Raw genomic sequence first — 25,138 nt, 5'->3', positions numbered from 1 at the left:
ATATCCGTGGTTTTCATTTGGGAACCATAGGTTTTCAGAGAACCTAGGTTTTCAGAGAACCTAGGTTTTCAGAGAACCTAGGTTCTCAAAGAACCTAGGTTCTCATTATGAGAACCTAGGTTCTCATAGAACCTAGGTTCTCTGAAAACCTAGGTTCTCATGAGAACCTAGGTTCTTTGAAAACCTAGGTTCTCTGAGAACCTAGGTTCTCTGAAAACCTAGGTTCTCTGAAAACCTAGGTTCTCTGAAAACCTAGGTTCTCTGAGAACCTAGGTTCTTAGAGAACCTAGGTTTTCAGATCCCTAGGTTTTCAGAATTACGCGTCGGACGGCGTAAACTTGCTCGTTTGGAATACGGGACACATTATTTAGGGCGCAGGATCAATGGGGTTCACATATGATTACACACGGGCTGGACAGAATGAAAACACGCCGTTAAGAACTTTATTTTTGCAGATATCTCAAGTTATTGAAATATGTTTGCAAAGTCTTTAGCGCATAAGTTTTTCTTGCAATGTTGCCGATATCTTACGATTGAATAATACATTATTACACATAATCAATAGAGATAAAACTTTATACCATACTGATTGCTTCCTACATGTAGGTCACAGACATACTTAAAATAGAAAACTGTACCGTACAGTCGTTTGAGGCCCGAACAAGGGAACTGAATATTTGAAACTCATTCAATGCTGTAACAATGTATAATGTAACGATTGATCTGAATTTTTAGTCTCAAAATAATATTTACAATTAAAGATGTATTTCATTAACAGTTCAATTTTTTATTAACGTGTTCAGACCAATGTCGACCGATTTCTTTACTAATTTCATTCCTCAAGAACACCCATGCACGGAAACATGAACAAGAAGCGGTCACCAACGGCTAATGCCTGTTGTCACAAATATTCAACAGATAAGTTTCGTAGAATATTACTGAGCATTGTCTGAACATTGTTCAGGAAATGCTCTTGGGGAGAAACATTCACGGTTTCACGCCTATTTCTATTCATTTTACACATATGCCGCCAGCGTGTACCAAGCAATGGGAGACAACTGGAGGTTAATTATGGCAAGCGGTTCGACGCATAATCCCAAGAAACTAGGTTTCTCATGAGAACCTAGGTTCTCATGAGAACCTAGGTTTATGAAATCCCAAGAAACCAGGTTTCTCACGAGAACCTAGGTTCTCATGAGAACCTAGGTTCTCATGAGAACCAAGGTTTATGAAATCCCAAGAAACCAGGTTTCTCATGAGAACCTAGGTTCTCATTTGAAAACCTTGGTTTACGCTTGAGAACCTAGGTTCTCATGAGAAACTAGGTTTTTCATGAGTACCTAGGTTCTCATTGACACATAGAACTTAGGTTCTCATGAGAACCTAGGTTCTCATGAGAACCTATGTTCTCATGAGAACCTAGGTTCTCATTCTGAGAACTTAAGTTCTCGTTTGGTATCCTAGGTTTTCACAAGAACCTAGGTTCTCATTTGAAAACCTAGGTTCTCATGAGAACCAAGGTTCTCATTTGAAAACCTAGGTTCTCATGAGAACCTAGGTTCTCATTGTGAGAACCTAGGTTCTCATGAGAAACCTAGTTTCTTGGGATTATGCGTCGAACCGCTTGCCTTACATCACTATACATTCAGTGTCATGTGAAAATTGGTTTTATGCCATATGTATGCCAAGGCTTGTATACATGTAGTGATGTGCATCTGCCAGTGTTTTTTTTATACAATTTTGGGAATGGGGCCGGGTCCCTTTAAATTTGGGAAAAGTAGCGGCGTTTTGACTAAAATTGGGAAATTGAGAATAGAAGTGTTTTTCTGTATTCTTTTTAGTAAGGTTGAACTGATATGGCTGGCTGGTAGATGAACAAAAGTTTGAAATTAATTATTTTTAAAAAATATTTTTTTGGGGGGGGGGGGGGGGGGGGTGGGGGAAAACTTTAATTGGGATTAAACGTCCCATTTGGTGAAATATACTTTTTTATGTCCCCCACTATAGTAGTGGGGGACATATTGTTTTTGCCCTGTCTGTTGGTCTGTTGGTCTGTCTGTTTGCGCCAACTTTAACATTTTGCAATAACTTTTGCTATATTGAAGATAGCAACTTCATATTTGGCATGCATGTGTATCTCATGAAGCTGCACATTTTGAGTGGTGAAAGGTCAAGGTCAAGGTCATCCTTCAAGGTCAGAGGTCAAATATATGTGGCCAAAATCGCTCATTTTATGAATACTTTTGCAATATTGAAGATAGCAACTTGATATTTGGCATGCATGTGTATCTCATGGAGCTGCACATTTTGAGTGGTTAAAAGTCAAGGTCAAGGTCATCCTTCAAGGTCAGAGGTCAAATATATGTGGCCCAAATCGCTTATTTAATAAATACTTTTGCAATATTGAAGATAGCAACTTGATATTTGGCATGCATGTGCATCTCATGGAGCTGCACATTTTGAGTGGTGAAAGGTAAAGGTCAAGGTCATCCTTCAAGGTCAGAGGTCAAATATATGTGGCCAAAATCGCTTATTTTATGAATACTTTTGCAATATTGAAGATAGCAACTTGATATTTGGCATGCATGTGTATCTCATGGAGCTGCACATTTTGAGTGGTGAAAGGTCAAGGTCATCCTTCACAAGGTCAAGGTCATCCTACAAGGTCAAACATCATATAGGGGGACATTGTGTTTCTCAAACACATTTTGTTTTTCACTTGGGAATGGGGCCAAATACTTAACACGATTTTTAACGAAAAAAAACTCTGTGCAGTCTGGTCAGGAGCTACCATGTTCGCTAATGAGACTATGAAAATGTGTGTGGACAACGAAACCTTGTGTGACCTTACATTGGGTAGCATAGCTCCAGGCCAGACTGAGCAAATGCTGCATATGGCATAAGACCCATTTATGAATGACACTGCAAATAACGATGCCACTTATTAATCATTATGATAAAGATATATAGGATCTGGCACAGGTTGTCATATCATACCATATCTTATTAAACGAGTTCAGGAATTTCCTGGACGAGTTTAATACAATATGGTATGAAATGACAACAAGTGTCAGATCTTTTTTATGTCCCCCACTATAGTAGTGGGGGACATATTGTTTTTGCCCTGTCTGTTGGTCTGTCTGTTGGTCTGTCTGTTGGTCTGTCTGTTGGTCTGTCTGTTTGCGCCAACTTTAACATTTTGCAATAACTTTTGCTGTATTGAAGATAGCAACTTCATATTTGGCATGCATGTGTATCTCATGAAGCTGCACATTTTGAGTGGTGAAAGGTCAAGGTCAAGGTCATACTTCAAGGTCAGAGGTCAATTATATGTGGCCAAAATCGCTCATTTTATGAATACTTTTGCAATATTGAAGATAGCAACTTAATATTTGGCATGCATGTGCATCTCATGGAGCTGCACATTTTGAGTGGTGAAAGGTCAAGGTCATCCTTCAAGGTCAGAGGTCAAATATATGTGGCCCAAATCGCTTATTTTATGAATACTTTTGCAATATTGAAGATAGCAACTTGATATTTGGCATGCATGTGTATCTCATGGAGCTGCACATTTTGAGTGGTGAACGGTCAAGGTCATCCTTCACAAGGTCAAGGTCATCTTACAAGGTCAAATATCATATAGGGGGACATTGTGTTTCACAAACACATCTTGTTATCACATGCTTTTAAATGAGCAAATTAAATAAATATTTACGCAAACATAATGATAATTCCCGAATGTTGTTTACATTTTGTGACGTCATTTGACGTTGCACCGTCATTTCAGCAAAATAACAAAATGTGGTTGGTCAATCAAACAAAAATAAGCCAATGAAAACGCTTAAAAAGTATATTTAAACATTTCTAAGCTGTGGGGCTGACATTCTATTTGTCCATGGGGGCAGGGGGGGGGGAGGTTGTCCAAGGATTTGAACTTGATTAAATTGATCAAATTATGCAATCACATGGTGTTATTAACCTTAAAGTTTTAACCCCAAATCTGTCCAAATTGTCGTTGCTTGCTAAGTGGTAACTAGTTGATTATTAGCATGAATATTTTTTAGGAACAGTATCACCTATCAAACTATTGGATTGTCCTTTTATGCTTTCAGAGTTTGGGAGTTGTACTATATGTTTTGATATGTGGTGGCTTCCCCTTCGACGGTAGTAGCGTAGAATGCCTGCGAAATCGAATATTTAGCGGCAAGTTCAGAGTCCCGTTTTATATGAGCGCAGGTAACGTACCTTCAATTTAATGCACATTATTTTCATGCTTTTTATTTATTTGCTGTTTCAGAGCATGGGAGTGGTTTTGTATGTGTTGGTTTGTGGGGCACTTCCCTTTGACGGAAGCTCATTGCAAAGTTTACGTAACCGTGTGGTAAACGGGAAATTTAGGGTCCCTTTCTTTATGTCCACAGGTAAGATAGGTATTTTAGGTAGTGCTTGTGGGTTGTGACTGTTGTAGTGGCTGTGTTGTCTCTAATACATTGAGTATAATTTACAATCATCTAGGGTTACACCTGAAACTATTTAATTGTTTCGGAAATAGAGGTGAGAAAGTTTTTTGTAGAACCTTCTTTATGCATGTGATTACGGTATCATCAGTGCAGGCTAAATTGGGACGAAACTTTCCACGTAGACTGGGTTTCCGTTAACATGTGACTTCCTTTAAACCAAAATTTCAATAAAATGCATAAAGTATTTCCATAATAGGCCTTTGCAGATTGCACTGGGAAAATTTGGACAATACTTTATGCACATTCATTTAGCCGTGTTTTCACAAAACATGGCTTAAATGTTACGCAGATACAATACATTAAGCAAGATGTAGAATGAATAAATGCCTACTGCATGGACCGCACACGAGCAGTTTACTTTACCTTTCAATTATGTATTGTTCAACTGCTTTTTCTGCTCAACATGTTTATATCAGATATATCACCTTAATGGTAGGCCATCGATTATCATGCATACGTAATGAAATCACTTAGCACGCTTTATTTGCAATGTAGTTTGCATGGTACTTTGCACTTTACATATTGATAGCATCAAACCATACCATTTACCAGGGATCATATTTTCCAGCAACATCAATCGGTCTGGATTTAAATGGGGGAAAAGTGTCCGAAAAAATTGCATCCGAAATTTTGACAAATCGTTAAAATATATACCATTGATTTTGCCATTCATGAAGGGGGTAAAATAATGTACAAGTTAAATTGCCTTACGCATTTTTTTTTAAAGAAAAATACGAGTTTTCTCAATTGGTTTTATCATTAGCTATTTCATTCTTGTTTGGTGTGCTGTTTTATCAGACATTTTTCATTGTTGTCAATATTATTAATCTGTGTAAGTCAATACCAATGTTTTAAATCATTGTCGACTCGGTAATAGCTTACATGCATTGAATCTAACAAATGTCTGTGCGTAGGTTGGCTACTGGCAATAGTAAAACCAAATAGTTGAAAAACAATTAGTGTACGTTAAAGTTTGTTGTCTAATAACCCACGGCCGATAGTTAAGATGCGTAGGGATTAAATCACGAGTGCAAAGCAAAAACTTTAACCAAAACTTTAACTTTCGTTAAAGTTTGATCATAACTTTTTGAATATTGAAGATAGCAACTTGATATTTGGCATGCATGTGTATTATATTAAGCTGCACATTTTGAGTGCTGAAAGGTCAAGGTCATCCTTCAAGGTCAAAAGTAAAAAAATACAATCCAGGGGAAGTAACAAGCTTTAAAAGGGAGAGATTTCTATACTTGCCAAATGATATATTGAAATTTTATTTAAAAGCAGCGCAATAGGGAGCATTGTGTTTCTGACAAACACATCTTTTGTTTAACTATCTGTCAGTCTGTCTTTCTGTCTGTCTGTTTGTCCTTCCTACTGAAAACTTTAACATTGGTCATAGCTTTGGCAATATTGAAGATAGCAACTTAATATTTGGCATGCATGTGTATCTCATGGAGCTGCACATTTTGAGTGGTGAAAGGTCAAGGTCATCCTTCAAGGTAAAAGGTCAAATGTATGGCTTCAAAGCGGCGCAGAACGGGGGCAATTTGTTTCTGACAAACACATCTCTTGTTTTTGATACTGTTAACCTACCGAGAAAGCTTTAGACAACAATCAAGATCAATTGTGTCTTGTTCTGATAAAACTGGGCATAATGCATGTGCGTAAAGTGTCGTCCCAGATTAGCCTGTGCAGTCCGCACCATTCATCAAAATTGTAATGACTAGTATTATCATGTTCACTTGTAAACTTTTATTGTGTGCATATTGTTTTTCTTATTGGTCATTGCTAAAGCATGTTGAATGGTATCTGAAATGTTAAGCAGGTAGGCAGATTAGACACTCTTTCATTGGAATTGTTGTGTGTATAGCTAGTGGCATGAAATGTTATTTTTTCAAAACTGTGAGATAAAGTCATCAACTTGTTAACGCTTCATGTGAAGGCAGAGAAGGTTGCAGGCACTTGAATTATTAATGGATTGCTTAATAAACAGTACCAGAACATAGCTAATGGAAGATGTTTCATAAATACATAATCTAAGAGAAATTGATTGAATGCATTTTGTTAAAGATATATAAAACCTCAACTGACTAAGTGTATGTCATATGTTTATTTTAATGTTATTGGTAATTAACTTTTTTATGATTGCAAATCTTTTAAATTAAATATTGGTTTAATGATGTATAACAGTTTATAAAATATTTTGTATTCAATAAATATTTAAGAGCAATTTTCTAATGGTTTGGCGGTAAGTTTTGTTCCTCCCTGCTAATGATTTAACTTTATGAAGACTAGTTCATTTTCTTGTAAAATCTTTAGTATTTTAATCTTAAAGTTTATTGAAATGTTTTTTGTAACACTCCATGTAAATGACATGAGTTTAGTTTCTGATAACAACTGTAATATTTACTATTATTCACTTAAGAAAAAAAGGAATCTTAAATGTGTGCAATGAAAGATGTTTTATAGTACCACCAACATTGAACTGAAGATATTAACCGCATCATTTGCAGATGCGCAGGCAGGTTGGGAGCTACAATGGCCCCAAATGGCATAAGATCCATTTTCTCTTGACACAGCTCATATGTAATGAACAAATCCCAAATTAACAAACAATAAGTTGTTATTGGTAGAGTAGTTTGTCCCAATTAAGTGTTACGCATGTCATCCTGTCTCTACTGATAGAATAATTGCTCTGACTTTATTTATCAATAATTTCAGTGGTTGAGACAAATTAAATATTAATTGGTGGTACTGTTCTGTCCTTGTATCTCATGAAGATTTTTCTAGCTCGTATAAGTTACTGTTGTTAAAATAATGTTGCTTAATGTAGTCATGCTATTGGTGTTTTTTTCAGCATGTGTGTAAATATATAATACATTTGTGAGGTTATACAAATATAATGCTTTTTTTGCTGTTCTATTAAGTGCAAATAATTTAAATAGCTGCTACATCAGGCTAGAGTTACAGTTTACTTTCCTACTCATATTTCTTCAACATGACTATATCTTACACATATTGTTTCAACATGCTGTTACTTACACATTATGACATATTTCTTCAACAAGACTGTAGTTTACACGTATTTCTTCAACATGACCATATGTTTCTCTTATTTCTTCCACATAAATTTCTCGCTCTTATTTATATAATATGCCAACATCTTACACACATTTCTCCAACATGGTAAGTTACACTAATACATATTTCTTCAACATAAACATGACTTGCACATATTTCTTCAACATAAACATGACTTATACATATTTCTTCTACATCAGCATGACTTACATATATTTCTTCAACATAAACATGACTTACACATATTTCTTCAAGATAAACATGACTTACACATATTTCTTCAACATAAACATGACTTACACATATTTCTTCAAGATAAACATGACTTACACATATTTCTTCAATATAAACATGACTTACACATATTTCTTCAACATAATAATGACATATACACATATTTCTTCAACATAATCATGAGTTACACATATTTCTTCAACATAAACATGACTTACACATATTTCTTCAACATAAACATGACTTACACATATTTCTTCAAGATAAACATGACTTACACATATTTCTTCAACATGACTATCTTATACTTACATTTAAGCCTCGCTCTGTAAAAAGGGAGTTTAATGCATGTGTATAAAGTGTCGTCCTCCATAAGCCTGTGCAGTCAGCACAGGCTAATCAGGTACAACTTCTTCTAAACAGCAAAGAAGAGACCAAAAAAATAACCATAAAAGTATTGTTTGCCTAGAAATGCCCGTGCTGACTGCACAGACTAATCTGAGACTAAAAATCTTGCACGTATATGAAAACCCCTATAGACAGAGTGAGGCTCATGTTTTCAACATGTTTGTATCTAACACTTACCCATTCCCACACAGTCTGTATCTAACACTTACCCATGCCCACACAGTCTGTATCTAACACTTACCCATTCCCACACAGTCTGTATCTAACACTTACCCATTCCCACACAGTCTGTATCTAACACTTACCCATTCCCACACACAGACTGTGAAGACCTGATCAAGCAGATGCTCACAGTGGACTGCAGGAAGCGCATCTGCATGGAGGGAATCATCAGCCACCCCTGGATGCAGCTGGGTCAGGACGACCCGGAGTTTGTGCAGCTGATCCGGGAGTACAACCTACAGCAGGCCTACCTGGACCCGGATGTGGAGAACGTGAACGAGGCTGTGCTGGCACAGATGGAGGCAATCATGCCGGATGTGGAGCGCTGCAAAATTGTGGAGGTATTCAAACACTCTTAAGTCTGTTTCCTGGTTAGAGCCAGTAGTACTTAGTGTCTTTTTTTTTGGAGGGGGGAGTGTCTAAAGAATGTTACCACTGTGGGGGATCGAACCCATAACCACACTGACCTAAAGCGGACAGCATATTCACTATATCACTATGTACGGTGACCCTTCCTGGAGGTATGTGGAATTCATGATAGCATTTGAGAAACTCTGCAGCCTTAAACATATTTGTGGGGCTTAAATACTATAATAATCCATTAAATGAAAAAATGACATCGTAAATTACTGGCTGAAAATAGGGTAAAAAAGCTGGTATTATAACAAGGTTATTAACTAGAGTAAAAACAAAATTGCTTGCGCTTGCTTCTGTATTATGAATGAAATTTCATTTTTATGATGCTATACCATGTGACAACACATGACTAAATTGTCACATCTTATTGGTTATATTTTAATGCAAAGAGAACTGGTAATTGTGAACAAAAATCAGGGCAATATATTTTGAAGTTGCAGGTATGTTGTTATGAAAAGCTTTTTTGAGACAGCAAAACAAAAACAGTCTAATAATGGTTAAATCTGTTAAGTAGAATATGTTATCCCATAGGAATTTGAAAGTTTTAGACAAATTCTAGGCTTTTATTCTATTAATCAACCTTGCTATGAATTGCTGTTTTTAGCTCACCTGAGCACAACGTGCTCATGGTTGGCTTTTGTGATCGCCTTTTGTCCGTCATGCGTCGTCAACATTTTGCCTTGTGAACACTCTAGAGGCCACATTTATTATCCGATCTTCATGAAACTTGGTCAGAACATTTGTCCCATTGATACCTCGACAGAGTTCGAAACTGGGTCATGCTGGGTCAAAAACTAGGTCACTAGGTAAAAAAAAAGAAAAACCTTGTAAACACTGTAGAAGTCACATTTGATGCCCAATCTTCATGTAACTTTGTCAAAATGTTTGTATAAATGATATGTTGGTTGAGTTAAAAAATGGTCCGTTGAAAAACATGGCCTCCGGGGGCGGGGCAGTATTCCTTATATGGCTATAGAGAAACCTTGTGAACACTCTAGAGGTCACATTTATTGTCCAATCTTCATGAAATATGGCCAGAAGATTTGTCTTATTGATATCTTGGATGAGTTCGAAAATGGTTAAGTTTGCTTGAAAAACATGGCTGTCAAGGGGCGAGGCATTTTTCCTTAGATGGCTATATGGCTAAAGTAGAATCTTGTTAACACTCTAGAGGTCACATTTATAGTCCGATCTTCATGAAACTCGGTCAGAAGATTTGTCCCAATGATATCTTGGATGAGTTCGAAAATGGTTTTGGTTGCTTTAAAAACATGGCCACCAAGGGGCGGGTCATTTTTTCTTAAATGGCCATATATGGCTTTAGTAAAACCTTGTTAACACTCTAGAGGCCACATTTATAGTCCGATCTTCATGAAATTTGGTCAGAAGATTGGTCTCAATGATATCTTGGATGAGTTCGAAAATATTTATGTTTGCTTGAAAAACATGGCTTCCAAGGGGCTGGGCATTTTTCCTAATATGGCTATAGTGAAATCTTAACACTCTAGAGGCCACATTTACTGTCCGATCTTCATGAAACTTGGTCATAAAATTCTTCCCAATAATATCTTGGAAGAGTTAAAAAATGATGCCGGTTGGTTGAAAAACATGGCTGCCAGGGGGCGGGGCATTTTTCCTTATATGGCTATAGTAAAACCTTGTTAACACTCTAGAGGCCATATTTATTTTCCGATCTTCATGAAACTTGGTCAGAAGATTTGTCCCAATAATATCTTGTTATCTCAGGTGAGTGACTTTAGGCCTTTCAGGCCCTCTTGTTTATAGTAGGCAGCTTCTAGAGATGGTGTCAGTTTCACATTAATTATTAAATTTGCTGATGAACTTTAAAATATAGATACACTATTGTAATTTCTGATCTTCTTTATGCTTGTTGATTTATTTCTTCAAGTCCTGGTATAGTATAATGGTTCAAATCATCACCTTCAATACTTGGGCTAATAAATACTGCACTGACACCAAGAAAAGACAAAACACAATTCAAATAGTAATTTATCATTATAAATCAGCAAGTGCAGGGGCCGTATTCCAGTAGCTTCTTAAGTTAAAATATAACTTAAGTTGAAATAATGCGCAATATTTTTCCTTATCTCCGCCATTTTTTCTTTAAACATAAGATTTCACTGAAGTTTAATTCTGGTAGCTTCATAAACTTAATAAATTTCTTTACGCCGTGTATTTGTTCTCATATATTTAAAATTAAGTTAACTTCCTTTAACTCTTTAAGTAATTTCTTAAAGAGAAATACTAAGCGTCTCATGTTTTGTTTTTGACGTTTCAAATTTAACTTAAGAAATTTATTTAAGAAATTTCTTTAACGTAAGTGAAAACTTAAGAACTACTGGAATACGGCCCCAGATGTTCAACAGTGTAACTTGTTTAGCATTGCATAGCCCTGTGATGAGATGATTTTTTATTTCTAAGGAGAACACCAAATTGAAACAAAAATATTCAGTTATTGTGAGACTGTTAGGTAGCCATAACAAATCCTTTAATTTCTTCATCCATAACATTAATGTGTTAATGTGATTGTCCTTCTTTTAAAAAATCATCTTGACCTTGATTATTATTTTTTAATTATATGGTAGTTAATGTCTTTTAATTGTGTTTTGGTTTGAATGATTGGTGGATTTGAAAAAGGAATGGTGTATAGTTGATGACTGGGGTTCAATAGATGAACATGTTGAATGTATTCAACACATTAATGACAATCATTAATCATATGTCAAGCTATTGGATGACAAGATGGTTTTGCACTGAATAGCATTGATGCCTTAATTTGAAATTAAGCCAGATTTGTTTTTCTTTTATGACATTTTATTGGTACAATTTTTATTCAAACTATTATGTAATGAATTCACCAGTATTGTCGTCTGAAGTGGAAAGAAAATAATTTAGTCATAGATAGTATGTTTATGATATCAGTTTAAATGGTTACTTATTCTTATTAACAGGCATTTTACTGACATTTGGGAAGAGTCAAATTGATTTCCCACAATTGAAGAAACAATATTTCAAACATTTTCCTCCAAGTATGTAAGGTTACCAAATGATTTTGAGGTCAAAGGGCAATGTCAAAGGGGCATGTAATATTAAATTTTGACCGATTTCTTTACTCGTGATATCTAGGGTACTTAACTTATACAAATTGATATGTCAATTAAAGGATGAGGCCCATCAAGTGGACATCCATTTCATTATTTTTAGCTCACCTGAGCACAACGTGCTCATTGTGAGCTTTTAGCTTTAGTCCGCCATGCATCGTCTTTCGTGCGTAGTGTGGCGTCAACATTTCCCTTGTTAATACTCTTTGTCCACACTTATTGTCCCATCTTCATGAAACTTGGTCAGAAGAACTGTCCAAATATATCTTTGACGGAGTTCGAAAATGATTCCGGATGGTTTAATAACATGGCCACCAGGGGGCTGGGCATTTTCCTTAATTGGAGATAATAAAACCTTGTTAACACTCTAGAAGGCACATTTATTATCTAATCTTCATGAAACTTGGTCAGAACATTTGCGCAAAAAGGAACCATTTGCCTTCTAATTTCAATGCCACATGGTACCATAATGCACCTATGTGGCACTTGGTTCCAATGATATCTTGTTCATGTTTTACCTGTTCTGATTATTTCTTTGCAGTCTGTCAAGAACTCTGCATACGATGCTCTGAGCGGAGTGTACCACCTACTTCTGGACAAGATACGAAAGCATCCAAAGATGTCCCAGAACAAAATACATCCCGATCTCATCGCTGCCTCACAGAATCTGCCCATGACCATGCGGACAGAACGACGGTCGAGCATAACCACTGGTGTCGGTAAGAGGATTTGGTTTTAACCCATTTATGCCTAGTGGACTCTCCCATCCTTTTAAATTGGATCAATTTATTTCCAATATTAGGGATGTCTAGTATATTTATTTCTATATTTAGAATATTTCTTACAGAAATTCCTTTAAGCAAACAGCGCAGACCCTGATGAGATGCCGCATCATGCGGCATCTCATCTGGGTCTACGCTGTTTACCAAGGCCTTTTTTCTAGACGCTAGGCATAAATGGGTTAATTGTCTTTGAGGCCAATCTTTGAAAATGAATGTTTGTTAAAACATTTTTATTTTAGCTTGATTGCATCAAAAGCCAAAGGCTTATTTGCAATGCTCTTGAGTCCATTTCCTGGGACTAAAACCTAGGTGACTATGGGGGAGACCTAAAGAATGCTCTTGAGTCCATTTCCTGGGACTAGAACCTTGGTGACTATGGGGGAGACCTAAAGAATGCTCTTGAATCCATTTCCTGGGACTTGAACCTAGGTGACTATGGGGGAGACCTAAAGAATGCTCTTGAGTCCATTTCCTGGGACTAGAACCTTGGTGACTATGGGGGAGACCTAAAGAATGCTCTTGAGTCCATTTCCTGGGACTTGAACCTAGGTGACTATGGGGGAGACCTAAAGAATGCTCTTGAGTCCATTTCCTGCGACTAGAACCTAGGCGAGTATGGGGGAGACCTAAAGAATGCTCTTGAGTCCATTTCCTGGGACTAGAACCTAGGTGACTATGGGGAAGACCTAAAGAATGCTCTTGAATCCATTTCCTGGGACTTGAACCTAGGTGACTATGGGGGAGACCTTAAGAATGCTCTTGAGTCCATTTCCTGGGACTAGAACCTTGGTGACTATGGGGGAGACCTAAAGAATGCTCTTGAATCCATTTCCTGGGACTTGAACCTAGGTGACTATGGGGGAGACCTAAAGAATGCTCTTGAGTCCATTTCCTGGGACTAGAACCTAGGTGACTATGGTGGAGACCTAAAGAATGCTTTTGAATCCATTTCCTGGGACTTGAACCTAGGTGACTATTGTGGAGACCTAAAGAATGCTCTTGAGTCCATTTCCTGGGACTAGAACCTAGGTGACTATGGAGGAGACCTAAAGAATGCTCTTGAATCCATTTCCTGGGACTTGAACCTAGGTGACTATGGGGGAGACCTAAAGAATGCTCTTGAGTCCATTTCCTGGGACTAGAACCTTGGTGACTATGGGGGAGACCTAAAGAATGCTCTTGAGTCCATTTCCTGGAACTAGAACCTTGGTGACTATGGGGGAGACCTAAAGAATGCTCTTGAGTCCATTTCCTGGGACTAGAACCTAGGTGACTATGGGGGAGACCTAAAGAATGCTCTTGAATCCATTTCCTGGGACTTGAACCTAGGTGACTATGGGGGAGACCTACAGAATTCTCTTGAGTCCATTTCCTGGGACTAGAACCTAGGTGACTATGGGGAAGACCTAAAGAATGCTCTTGAGTCCATTTCCTGGGACTTGAACCTAGGTGACTATGGTGGAGACATAAAGAATGCTTTTGAATCCATTTCCTGGGACTTGAACCTAGGTGACTATGGGGGAGACCTTAAGAATGCTCTTGAGTCCATTTCCTGGGACTAAAACCTAGGTGACTATGGGGGAGACCTAAAGAATGCTCTTGAGTCCATTTCCTGGGACTAGAACCTTGGTGACTATGGTGGAGACCTAAAGAATGCTCTTGAGTCCATTTCCTGGGACTAGAACCTAGGTGACTATGGGGGAGACCTTAAGAATGCTCTTGAATCCATTTCCTGGGACTAGAACCTTGGTGACTATGGTGGAGACCTAAAGAATGCTCTAGAGTCCATTTCCTGGGACTAGAACCTTGGTGACTATGGGGGAGACCTAAAGAATGGTCTTGAGTCCATTTCCTGGAACTAGAACCTTGGTGACTATGGGGGAGACCTTAAGAATGCTCTTGAGTCCATTTCCTGGGACTTGAACCTAAGTGAGTAGGTGAGTATGGGGGAGACCTTAAGAATGCTCTTGAATCCATTTCCTGGGACTAGAACCTTGGTGACTATGGGGGAGACTTGCAATGCTCTTGAGTCCATTTCCTGGGACTTGAACCTAGGTGAGTATGGGGGAGACCTTAAGAATGCTCTTGAGTCCATTTCCTGGGACTAGAACCTAGGTGACTATGGGGGAGACCTAAAGAATGCTCTTGAGTCCATTTCCTGGGACTAGAACCTTTGTGACTATGGGGGAGACCTAAAGAATGCTCTTGAGTCCATTTCCTGGAACTAGAACCTTGGTGACTATGGGGGAGACCTAAAGAATGCTCTTGAATCCATTTCCTGGGACTAGAACCTTGGTGACTATGGTGGAGACCTAAAGAATGCTCTTGAGTCCATTTCCTGGGACTAGAACCTTGGTGACTATGGGGGAGACCTAAAGAATGCTCTTGAGTCCATTTCCTGGGACTAGAAACTTGGTGACTATGGGGGAGACCTAAAGAATGCTTTTGAGTCCATTTCCTGGGACTAGAACCTAGGTGACTATGGGGAAGACCTAAAGAATGCTCTTGAATCCATTTCCTGGGACTTTAACCTAGGTGACTATGGGGGAGACCTAAAGAATGCTCTTGAATCGATTTCCTGGGACTAGAACCTAGGTGACTATGGGGAAGACCTAAAGAATGCTCTTGAGTCCATTTCCTGGGACTAGAACCTAGGTGATTATGGGGGAGACCTAAAGAATGCTCTTGAGTCCATTTCCTGGGACTAGAACCTAGGTAACTATGGGGGAGACCTAAAGAATGCTCTTGAGTCCATTTCCTGGGACTAGAACCTAGGTGACTATGGGGGAGACCTAAAGAATGCTCTTGAATCCATTTCCTGGGACTTGAATCTAGGTGACTATGGGGGAGACCTAAAGAATGCTCTTGAGTCCATTTCCTGGGACTAGAACCTTGGTGACTATGGGGGAGACCTAAAGAATGCTCTTGAATCCATTTCCTGGGACTTGAACCTAGGTGACTATGGGGGAGACTTGCAATGCTCTTGAGTCCATTTCCTGGGACTTGAACCTAGGTGACTATGGGGGAGACCTAAAGAATGCTCTTGAGTCCATTTCCTGGGACTTGAACCTAGGTGACTATGGGGGAGACCTAAAGAATGCTCTTGAATCCATTTCCTGGGACTAGAACCTAGGTGACTATGGGGGAGACCTAAAGAATGCTCTTGAGTCCATTTCCTGGGACTAGAACCTTGGTGACTATGGGGGAGACCTAAAGAATGCTCTTGAATCCATTTCCTGGGACTTGAACCTAGGTGACTATGGGGGAGACCTACAGAATGCTCTTGAGTCCATTTCCTGGGACTAGAACCTAGGTGACTATGGGGTAGACCTAAAGAATGCTCTTGAGTCCATTTCCTGGGACTAGAACCTAGGTGACTATGGGGGAGACCTAAAGAATGCTCTTGAGTCCATTTCCTGAGACTTGAACCTAGGTGACTATGGGGGAGACCTAAAGAATGCTCTTGAATCGATTTCCTGGGACTTGAACCTAGGTGACTATGGGGGGAGACTTGCAATGCTCTTGAGTCCATTTCCTGGGACTTGAACCTAGGTGACTATGGGGGAGACCTAAAGAATGCTCCCACAGTGGGTAACGAACCCATGATCTCCTGGTGGCTAGGTGGACACCATATCCATAACACTTCAGCGCCCTTAATTGTTTTGTGCCATTACTTTCTTTGGGTTTCACGCAATGGGGTGATAAGTATTTTGGGTTCAAAAAAACAAAAACAAACTCATATTTTCTTAGATCCATTATAGTGTTATATTAATTTGGACCTTTTTGATTCTGTAGTTATAAATGTCATGTGTTGTGGACTGTGATATTTGCTTTGTCTTAATTAAAAAAAACAACAACACTTGTATAAAAGTTAAACAATTTGAACAATGGTGGAAGCAGTGTTCATGTTTTCAACATAAAAGCAATGATATGTCAAGGAACATGCAATGTCTTTTCCTGTTGTGTCCAAGTGACGTAGTGAAAATATCAGAGTTAATTCACAACCAGTATGTCCATGTCAACTATTGACTTAGTAGCTGGAATCCCTTTACTATCAAGGCTTGATGTTGAAATAAGTCATACTTCTGTCAGTATGAGTTAGTAACTGAATACGTTTGTGAAACTGTCAGATATAAGCAATTGAAATGACTTATTTCAAATAAAAAGTTTAACATGATGGCCCTAGCAAAATTGTTGAGAATTACTTATAATGTTTTTTGAAAATCGGAAGTACCGTAATTACTCTATGTTTTCGGACACTCAAAGTTTTCAGACACCCTTGTTTTTAGCAAAAATAATTATTTTTCGTTACTCTTAATTTTCGGACTCACGAGTTTTCGTCCATAATTATTGTCTCTAAGTTTTCGGACAGTATATTTTACAGCACTATTTTACCAAATGTCGGTCCTGTTTTCGATATCTAATGACACTTCGATCACTGGGTTTTACAACCGGATTAACATCATAAAACATTTTAGGTGCATGCCTGAGGGCAACGGACCATTACATTTGCGTTATAGGGTAAATAACCTTGTAAGCCAGTATTAAAAAATGGTTTCGTCCGATAGCATAAGCGTTATGCCAATTACCAAGGGTAGGGCCAATTAGCAGTTCAACTATCTACCGCAATGGTACTACCCATTCTCAGTAAAATAACTGTGACAAATACTTAAAGTTTCAAAGTTTGGTGCACCCTATTGCAAGTTTTACGAACAATGGAAGGTGTTAGACAAGAAATATCGGAAATGAAAAAACAAAGAATTGATAGTTTGCTTTTTTATTGCGTTAATTACAGGTTCGTACTAGCGAGTATCGGTACATCACATGCTCATCTTTGAACTTGTTGGTCAAAGTACAACCTTGTAGTTACTATCTGACAAATAAATCAAACATTTAAAATTATTTGAAATGCAGTGCACACCTATATAACTGAAATTAATACTATACGGCATGGTATTTTACAAGTGCGTGCTTTTACCGGTAGTGGTTGATACAATTGACGCTATTTTCGGACACTTCAATTTTCGAGTCTAAGTTTTCGGACACCGGTATTTTGTGAATATTTTTCGTATCTAAGTTTTCGGACACGAAAAAATTTAATTATTCTTAAGTGTCCGAAAACATAGAGTAATTACGGTATATTAATTTAGAAACTAAGTGTTAGGTTTTTGAAAAAAAATAAGTTAATGTTATAAGCTGTACTCAAATATTGTGACTGAACTATATGTGTTAGTGTGGCATATATCTGTCCGTCTGTCGGTCCGGCATCCCGTTTTACGGAGGTTTTTTAAGCAACACTTTCAGGTATTGTGCTGATTTTTGGTATGTGAGTCTGCCTACCTGACCTAAAGATGAAGTGTGAGTTTTGTTCTGGTCCATTGATTTTGCAAAGTTATGGGCCTTAGACTGGGAAATATTTTTTGGAGGTTTTGGACTTGACATATTTTTAGCCATGTAGTAGGACCACGTTAGAAACACTGATTTATTATTGCTGAGACCATAGATGATTATTTTTGTCTTATTCCTATTGAACGCATCTTTGCAGTGGAGCGTGTAGAGGTACCGATTGAAGAAATGGGCCCACCATCTTCACCCCCGCAATCCTTGCACCCACAACACATACCTCATGTGCAGTTCTATGATGAAGACAACCAGCTCACAAGTGGGGTAAGTAATTCCCATCCAATCCCTGCCCCTCTGCTGCCCTGCCCCCTTGTGTTCACACAAATACCTCATGTATAGTTCTCTGATGAAGACAACCAGCTCACAAGTGAGGTAAGTTATTCCCATCCAATCCCCGCCCCTCTGCTGCCCTGCCCCCTTGGGTTCACACAAATACCTCCTGTATAGTTCTATGATGAAGACAACCAGCTCACAAGTGAGGTAAGTAATGCCCATCCAATCCCCGCCTCTCTCCTCCCCTGCCCCCTTGGGTTCACACAAATACCTCATGTGCAGTTCTATGATGAAGACAACCATCTAACAAGTGAGGTAAGTAAGGCCCCTCCGATCCCCGCCCTTCTCCTGCCTTTGTCCATTGGGCTCACACAAATACCTCATGTGCAGTTCTATTATGAAGACAACCAGCACACAAGTGAGGTAAGTAATGCCCATCCAATCCGCCCCTCTTCTGCCCTGCCCCCTTGTGTTCACACAAATACCTCATGTATACAGTCAATCTTTTATTTAGAGACCACTTAAGGGAGTTACCAAAAGTGGTCTCTTAATAAAATGGTCTTTAAATAAAAAAGGCCATTTGGGCAGAATATGCATCCCGTTTTACGGAGGTTTTTTAAGCAACACTTTCAGGTATTGTGCTGATTTTTGGTATGTGAGTCTGCCTACCTGACCTAAAGATGAAGTGTGAGTTCCATTTTAAATCCAGATGTAGGATTATCACCTTTTGATACAATTATTTCCACTTATGTAATCAAATAAATCTAAATAAAAATAAAATAAATAAATAATGTTTTATTAAAATGTGTTTTATCTGTTTTCTCTTATTCTAAAATTTATTAAATTGGTTTTCTCTGACTCCAAATTCATTCGCGGTGTTACGTGCACTTTTACTCTTAGACAATTCCAATACCGAATTTTGTCATTAAACGTTAACACTTTCTGTTTTGACATTTTAATTTCGGCATGTAAGCTTTTGGAAATCTGACTCCTTTATGGTGCATAGGGAAATATATAAAACACGTCGATTGAAAACAAAATAAACAGGCCTGATTTGAAAAATTTGCTAACACAAACTAATTAGCATAATTACAAATAATTTTTTTAGAAAACGGATATCGACACATGTAACAGATTGATAGTTTATTTTTTTCAATTCGGGAACACTGTGAAAATGTTTGTCGCATCGGTGCATTGTTTCTGCAATAAAATCGGCGATTAAGTTTGTCACTTAACGTCCCAGATTGTAAACTCTTTAAACCGTAGACTATGCGTCAATACCCAGGCTTTTTCCGCCCTATGCCACGGGTCCGAAATTCGGCCCCATTCCCAATGCAAATCTAGTTGTTTTTTTCCCAATTGAAAATTTTTTTTTCCAAATTTCAATTTTTTTTTTTTTTTACCTTAAAATATATAAGTTAACCTGATCCGGTGTAGAAAATAGAAAGTGTTGCATAATTAAATTATCTATTGCCTTGAATTTGTTTTAAAAACTGTAAAATATGTTAGTGATTATTTAAGACTTTCCTTATTTTCCTCAAAATCCGGCGCTTCGCCAGGCCTTTTCCCCAAATTCAGATAAAAAAACCTGCACTTATCTCACATGTTCATAATGCTTTGTTAAATTTTAATAATAAGTTATCAAAATAGTCGTTATTTACCAGTTATCGGCTTCTTTGAAATATAAGAGACACTATTTACATGCGATAATTTTTCCCAATTGAGCCAATTTTGCAAATAATTTTTTCCCCAAAATGGGGGTTTTCACGACGCGAAATTCCCAAAATTCCAGTGTGGCCTATTCCCAAAATGGAGCGGAAAAAGCCTGATACCTCACTGTATTATTCAACACAAAAAAATGATATGCAGTCTGCATCAACACCGGTCAGAACCGGTCATCAATACAAAGGAAAATGGCTGGTGTGAACACAAAACAAAGGTGCAATCTTACATTTTATTGGCTTAGATAAACAATTAACACGGATTTGTACCTGAACGGTCAACAGATTTACCACTTTAACCTCAAAGTGGTCGCTTAATTAAAGATTTGGACATCAAAAAACACGAAAATCAGCGGTCGTTGGTTGTGTAAGACAAAGGTCGCTTAATACAATATGAAAATATAGTGAAAACTCTCGGGGGGGAATTCAAAGTGGTCACATAAGACACTAGTCGCTTAATGCAAGTTGTTGCAAGCACAAGATTGACTGTAGTTCTATTACCAAGACAACCAGCGCACAAGTGAAGTAAGAAATGCCCATCCAATCCGCCCCTCTTCTGCCCTGCCCCCTTGTGTTCACACAAATACCTCATGTGCAGTTCTATGATGGAGACAACCAGCGCACAAGTGAGGTAAGTAATTCTCATCCAATATCAGCCCCTCTCCACCCCTGCCCCCTTGGGTTTACACAAATACCTCATGTGCAGTTCTATGATGAAGAGAACCAGCTCACTAGTGGGGTAAGTAATTCTCATCCAATACCAGCCCCTCTCCTCCCCTGCCCCCATGAGTTCACACAAATACCTCATGTGCAGTTCTATGATGAAGACAACCAGCTCACTAGCGGGGTAAGTAATGCCCATCCAATGCCCGCCCCTCTCCACCCCTGCCCCCTTGGGTTTACACAAATACCTTATATGCAATTCAATGATGAAGACAGCCAGCTCACTAGTGGGATAAGTAATGCCTACCTAATGCCCGCCCCTCTCCACCCCTGCCCCCTTTGGGTTTACACAAATACCTCATGTGCAGTTCTATGATGAAGAACCAGCTTACTAGTGGGTTAAGTAATTCTCATCCAATCCCCGCCCCTCTCCACCCCTGCTCCCTTGGGTTCACACAAATACCTCCTGTGTAGTTCTATGGTGAAAACAACCAGCTCACTAGTGAGGTAGGTAATGTCCATCCAAAACCCCGCCTGTCTCCACCCCTGCCCCCATGGGTTCACACAAATACCTCATGTTTAGTTCTATGGTAAAAACAACCAGCTCACTAGTGAGGTAGGTAATGTCCATCCAAACCCCACCCCTCTCCACCCCTGCCTCCTTGGGTTCACACAAATACCTCATGTGTAGTTCTATGGTGAAAACAACCAGCTCACTAATGAGGTAGGTAATGTCCATCCAAACCCCGCCCCTCTCCACCCCTGCCCCCTTGGGTTCACACAAATACCTCATGTGTAGTTCTATGGTGAAAACAACCAGCTCACTAGTGAGGTAGGTAATGTCCATCCAATCCCCGCCCCTCTCCACCTCTGCCCCCTTGGGTTCACACAAATACCTCCTGTGTAGTTCTATGGTGAAAACAACAAGCTCAATAGTGAGGTAGGTAATGTCCATCCAAACCCTGCCCCTCTCCACCCCTGCCCCCTTGCATTCACACAAATACCTCCTGTGTATTTCTTTGACGAAGACAACCAGCTCACTAGTGAGGTAAGTAATGCAATCCAATCCCCGCCCTTCTCCACCCCTGCCCCCTTGCGTTCACACAACCTCATGTGTAGTTCTATGATGAAGACATACAGCTCACAAGTGGGGTATTGCATTGTCTCAGACAAGTTAAATCACTGAAATGCAAATACTTGTGTTAGACTGTAATGATTTATTTTCGATGTTTGTCAAATAGTATAATGATGTGGAAGTCAATTTTGATTAAAGTCTTTAAGCAGTCAAAAGTTTCAAAAAAATACTTTAAAAAAAAGAAGACAAAAACACAACAGCCATTATTTTTTACTAGCTTTAAAATTAGATTAGAATTGTTACATATTGACAAGTCAAATGTCTTATAGTCACACCATGCAAACACTAGTGTATTTTACAGCATGATAACATAAATCAGTCAGCCTCAGAATAGTATTAGGAATTTTAAGTGAATGTTTATGTAAGTTTCCAAACATTCATTACTTTAAACAAAGTATTAAAAAAATAAGACAGTGTTGACATGAATGTTAAAATTGTTACATATTGTTAATGATATAGAGAACATTTGTTGGATTTGGTGGAATATCGATTTTAATTCACGAGTAATCATAGAAAGTATATTTTTTCTATGATCATGAGTAAATTAAAATCGATATTTCACTAAATCAAACAAATTTTCTTTTAATTTTATGCTTACAAAGGAATATTTTTGTGATTTTGCTGAAATAATGATGTCACAATGGCATAAAACAACGTCATTTCACTGTATAACAGCAAAAATTATAGATTATTTTCACTGTTAATTTTCACTGTTTGAAACAGTTAATTATCAGTTTTAATATACGGATATTTTTCTATAAACCTACGGAATCAAATAAACACCGCCAACTGTTGTGTTTGTTTCAGCGTGATGACACAAATCATTCAGACTCCGACGAAGATCCTGCTCCTGAAGCTCTGGCGCGCTACCTGGCAATGCGTCGACACACGGTAGGGGTGGGCGACATGCGACATGAAACTCCCGAAGACGTGCGCGTGAAACTCGCGCAGTACCAGCCAATCATTGCAATGCCGCAGCCAAACTTTTTCATGCCTTACGGTTTCAATCCCCTGATGGCGAATACAAACCTGCCCGCCGGTGTAAGGCAACCCTGGCCCACCACTCCCCAGGTGACGCCCGTGTTTGGTTCTGACAAGTATCACCTACAACTGCCACCAATGGTGGGACCTGGTGAGTAGTGGACACGTACATTTTAAACATTTGAGACTCTCCTGGAAAACAAAGCTGAATGCATGTGTGTAAAACATCATCCCAGATTAGCTTGTGCAGTTCAATATCTACTTTGATAGTATTTTTGTGTGTAAAACATCATCCCAGATTAGCTTGTGCAGTTCAATATCTACTTTGATAGTATTTTTGTGTGTAAAACATCATCCCAGATTAGCTTGTGCAGTTCAATATCTACTTTGATAGTATTTTTGTGTGTAACCCTTTCAGTGCGGGAACCGAATTTTGAAGGCCTTTGCAAACAGTTTGGATCCAGATGAGACGCCACAGAACGTGGCGTCTCATCAGGATCCAAACTGTTTGCTATTCTGATAGTATTCTTTGAAAAAAATCGAAGAAAATGCTAATTTTAGAAATTCAGCAGACAACAATTAGCAGAAGACAAATTTCCCAGCATGCAAAGGGGTAAAGGAAGTCTCTTCTAAGCAAAAATCCAGTTTAGTAAGAAAGCGTTTTCCCTGATAAGCCTGTGCTAATCTGGGAGGAAATTTTATTTGCTTGAAATAAGTTATGTTTTCCCAGTTACTTTAATAACATAGCTGTTCAGTCTTAGTCGCAACTTAAAAGTACTCACCAATGGCATGGTATGAATTTATTGTTGAACTATTTAAAAAAAAATGACTACAATGTTGTAAATAGTCATAGAGACTTAGATGTGAGACGCCTTTCTTTCTCCTGACTGTAGTTTTTCATGGTCAAAGCCATACTTATTTGACTGAGGACAAATTTGTCCTTAAAGCAGCTTGAACATTCCCATCTTACCCATAATTTGTCTTTTGAGGATGGATTTTATGATAACTTGACACAAAGTAAAGCATAATTACATGACATGTTGCCTGGAACACCTGTCCCCCCTCTCTTAACCCTTTCAGTGCGGGAACCAAATTTTTAAGGCCTTTGCAAACAGTTTGGATCCAGATGAGACGCCACAGAACGTGGCGTCTCATCAGGATCCAAACTGTTTGCTATCTGATAGTATTCTTTGAAAAAATAGAAGAAAATGCTAATTTTAGAAATTCTGCAGACGACATTTTAGCAGACGACAAATTACCCAGCATGCAAAGGGTTAATGTACACGGTCTTATTTAGAGGTGGAATGCCTGCAAAAGTGACATCTGTGTCCTATTGACACATGTTTGTTAATGCTTCATTTTAAAAATTAGTAAAGGTTAAATTATTGCAAAAGTATAGATCTCGTGAATCCTATGTGTAATTTCTTGCTTAACAAGTCTTGACTGGTAGTCACAAAGCTATTGTTCCATGTAAGTGTTATCATTTAGATGTTGGTTCTGAAGATGCTGTGAAACCAAAATTATTTTGTCTTACACTTATTTTTATGCCCCCGGTAGGGTGGCATATAGCATTTGAACTGTCCGTCCAGCAGTCCGAAAACTTTAGCATTGGCCATAACTGTTGCAATATTGAAGATAGCAACTTGATATTTGGCATGCATGTGTATCTCGTAAAGCTGCACATTTTGAGTGGTGAAAGGTCAAGGTCATCCTTCAAGGTCAAAGGTCAAAAAACAAAATCCAAGGGAAGTAACAAGCTTTACAGGGCGATAATGTCTATTTTATATCATTTGGCAGGTACAGATCAATTTCACAAGGGAAGTTATATTTTTTTAAGGATAAAATAAAAAACAAATTTTAAGGTCAAGGTCATCCTTAAAGGTCAAAAGTAAAAAAATACAATCCAAGGGAAGTAATAAAGGGAGATCATTTCTAAACCTGCCAAATGATATATTGAAATTTCATTTCAAAGCGGCGCAATAGGAGGTATTGTGTTTCTGACGAAAACATCTCTTGTTGTATATATTTTAATGGGCCTGCTCAACCACAAAATTAATTCTTTATTGAACATTTATGTCCAAGTTATACAAAATATTATTTAAAACAACAACAGCCAAGAATTTAACATCCAGCAAAAATGCCAGATTTTACAAATCCACAAGATTTAATGTCAACT

General features: G+C 38.3%; 1 protein-coding gene across 4 annotated transcripts in view; it reads left to right on the top strand.

The window, feature by feature from the left end:
* Positions 1–25,138, top strand: part of LOC127859996 (serine/threonine-protein kinase SIK3-like) — a 115,481-nt gene that overhangs the window by 38,803 nt on the left and 51,540 nt on the right. For all 4 annotated transcript variants that reach the window (XR_008039559.1, XM_052397674.1, XM_052397675.1 and 1 more), the window contains exons 6-10: positions 4,113–4,236; positions 8,565–8,806; positions 12,546–12,723; positions 18,332–18,453; positions 22,789–23,113. Coding sequence is in view for 3 of the 4 variants with exons in the window: in XM_052397674.1 (XP_052253634.1) it covers positions 4,113–4,236; positions 8,565–8,806; positions 12,546–12,723; positions 18,332–18,453; positions 22,789–23,113 (991 nt within the window). In the remaining variant the exon portion in view is untranslated. The remainder of the gene's footprint in view (positions 1–4,112; positions 4,237–8,564; positions 8,807–12,545; positions 12,724–18,331; positions 18,454–22,788; positions 23,114–25,138) is intronic.

Source organism: Dreissena polymorpha, chromosome 15 (assembly GCF_020536995.1).
Source record: "Dreissena polymorpha isolate Duluth1 chromosome 15, UMN_Dpol_1.0, whole genome shotgun sequence".
In the NCBI taxonomy this organism is placed as follows: Eukaryota; Metazoa; Mollusca; class Bivalvia; order Myida; family Dreissenidae; genus Dreissena; species Dreissena polymorpha.
This window is presented reverse-complemented; position numbering and strand designations above follow the sequence as displayed.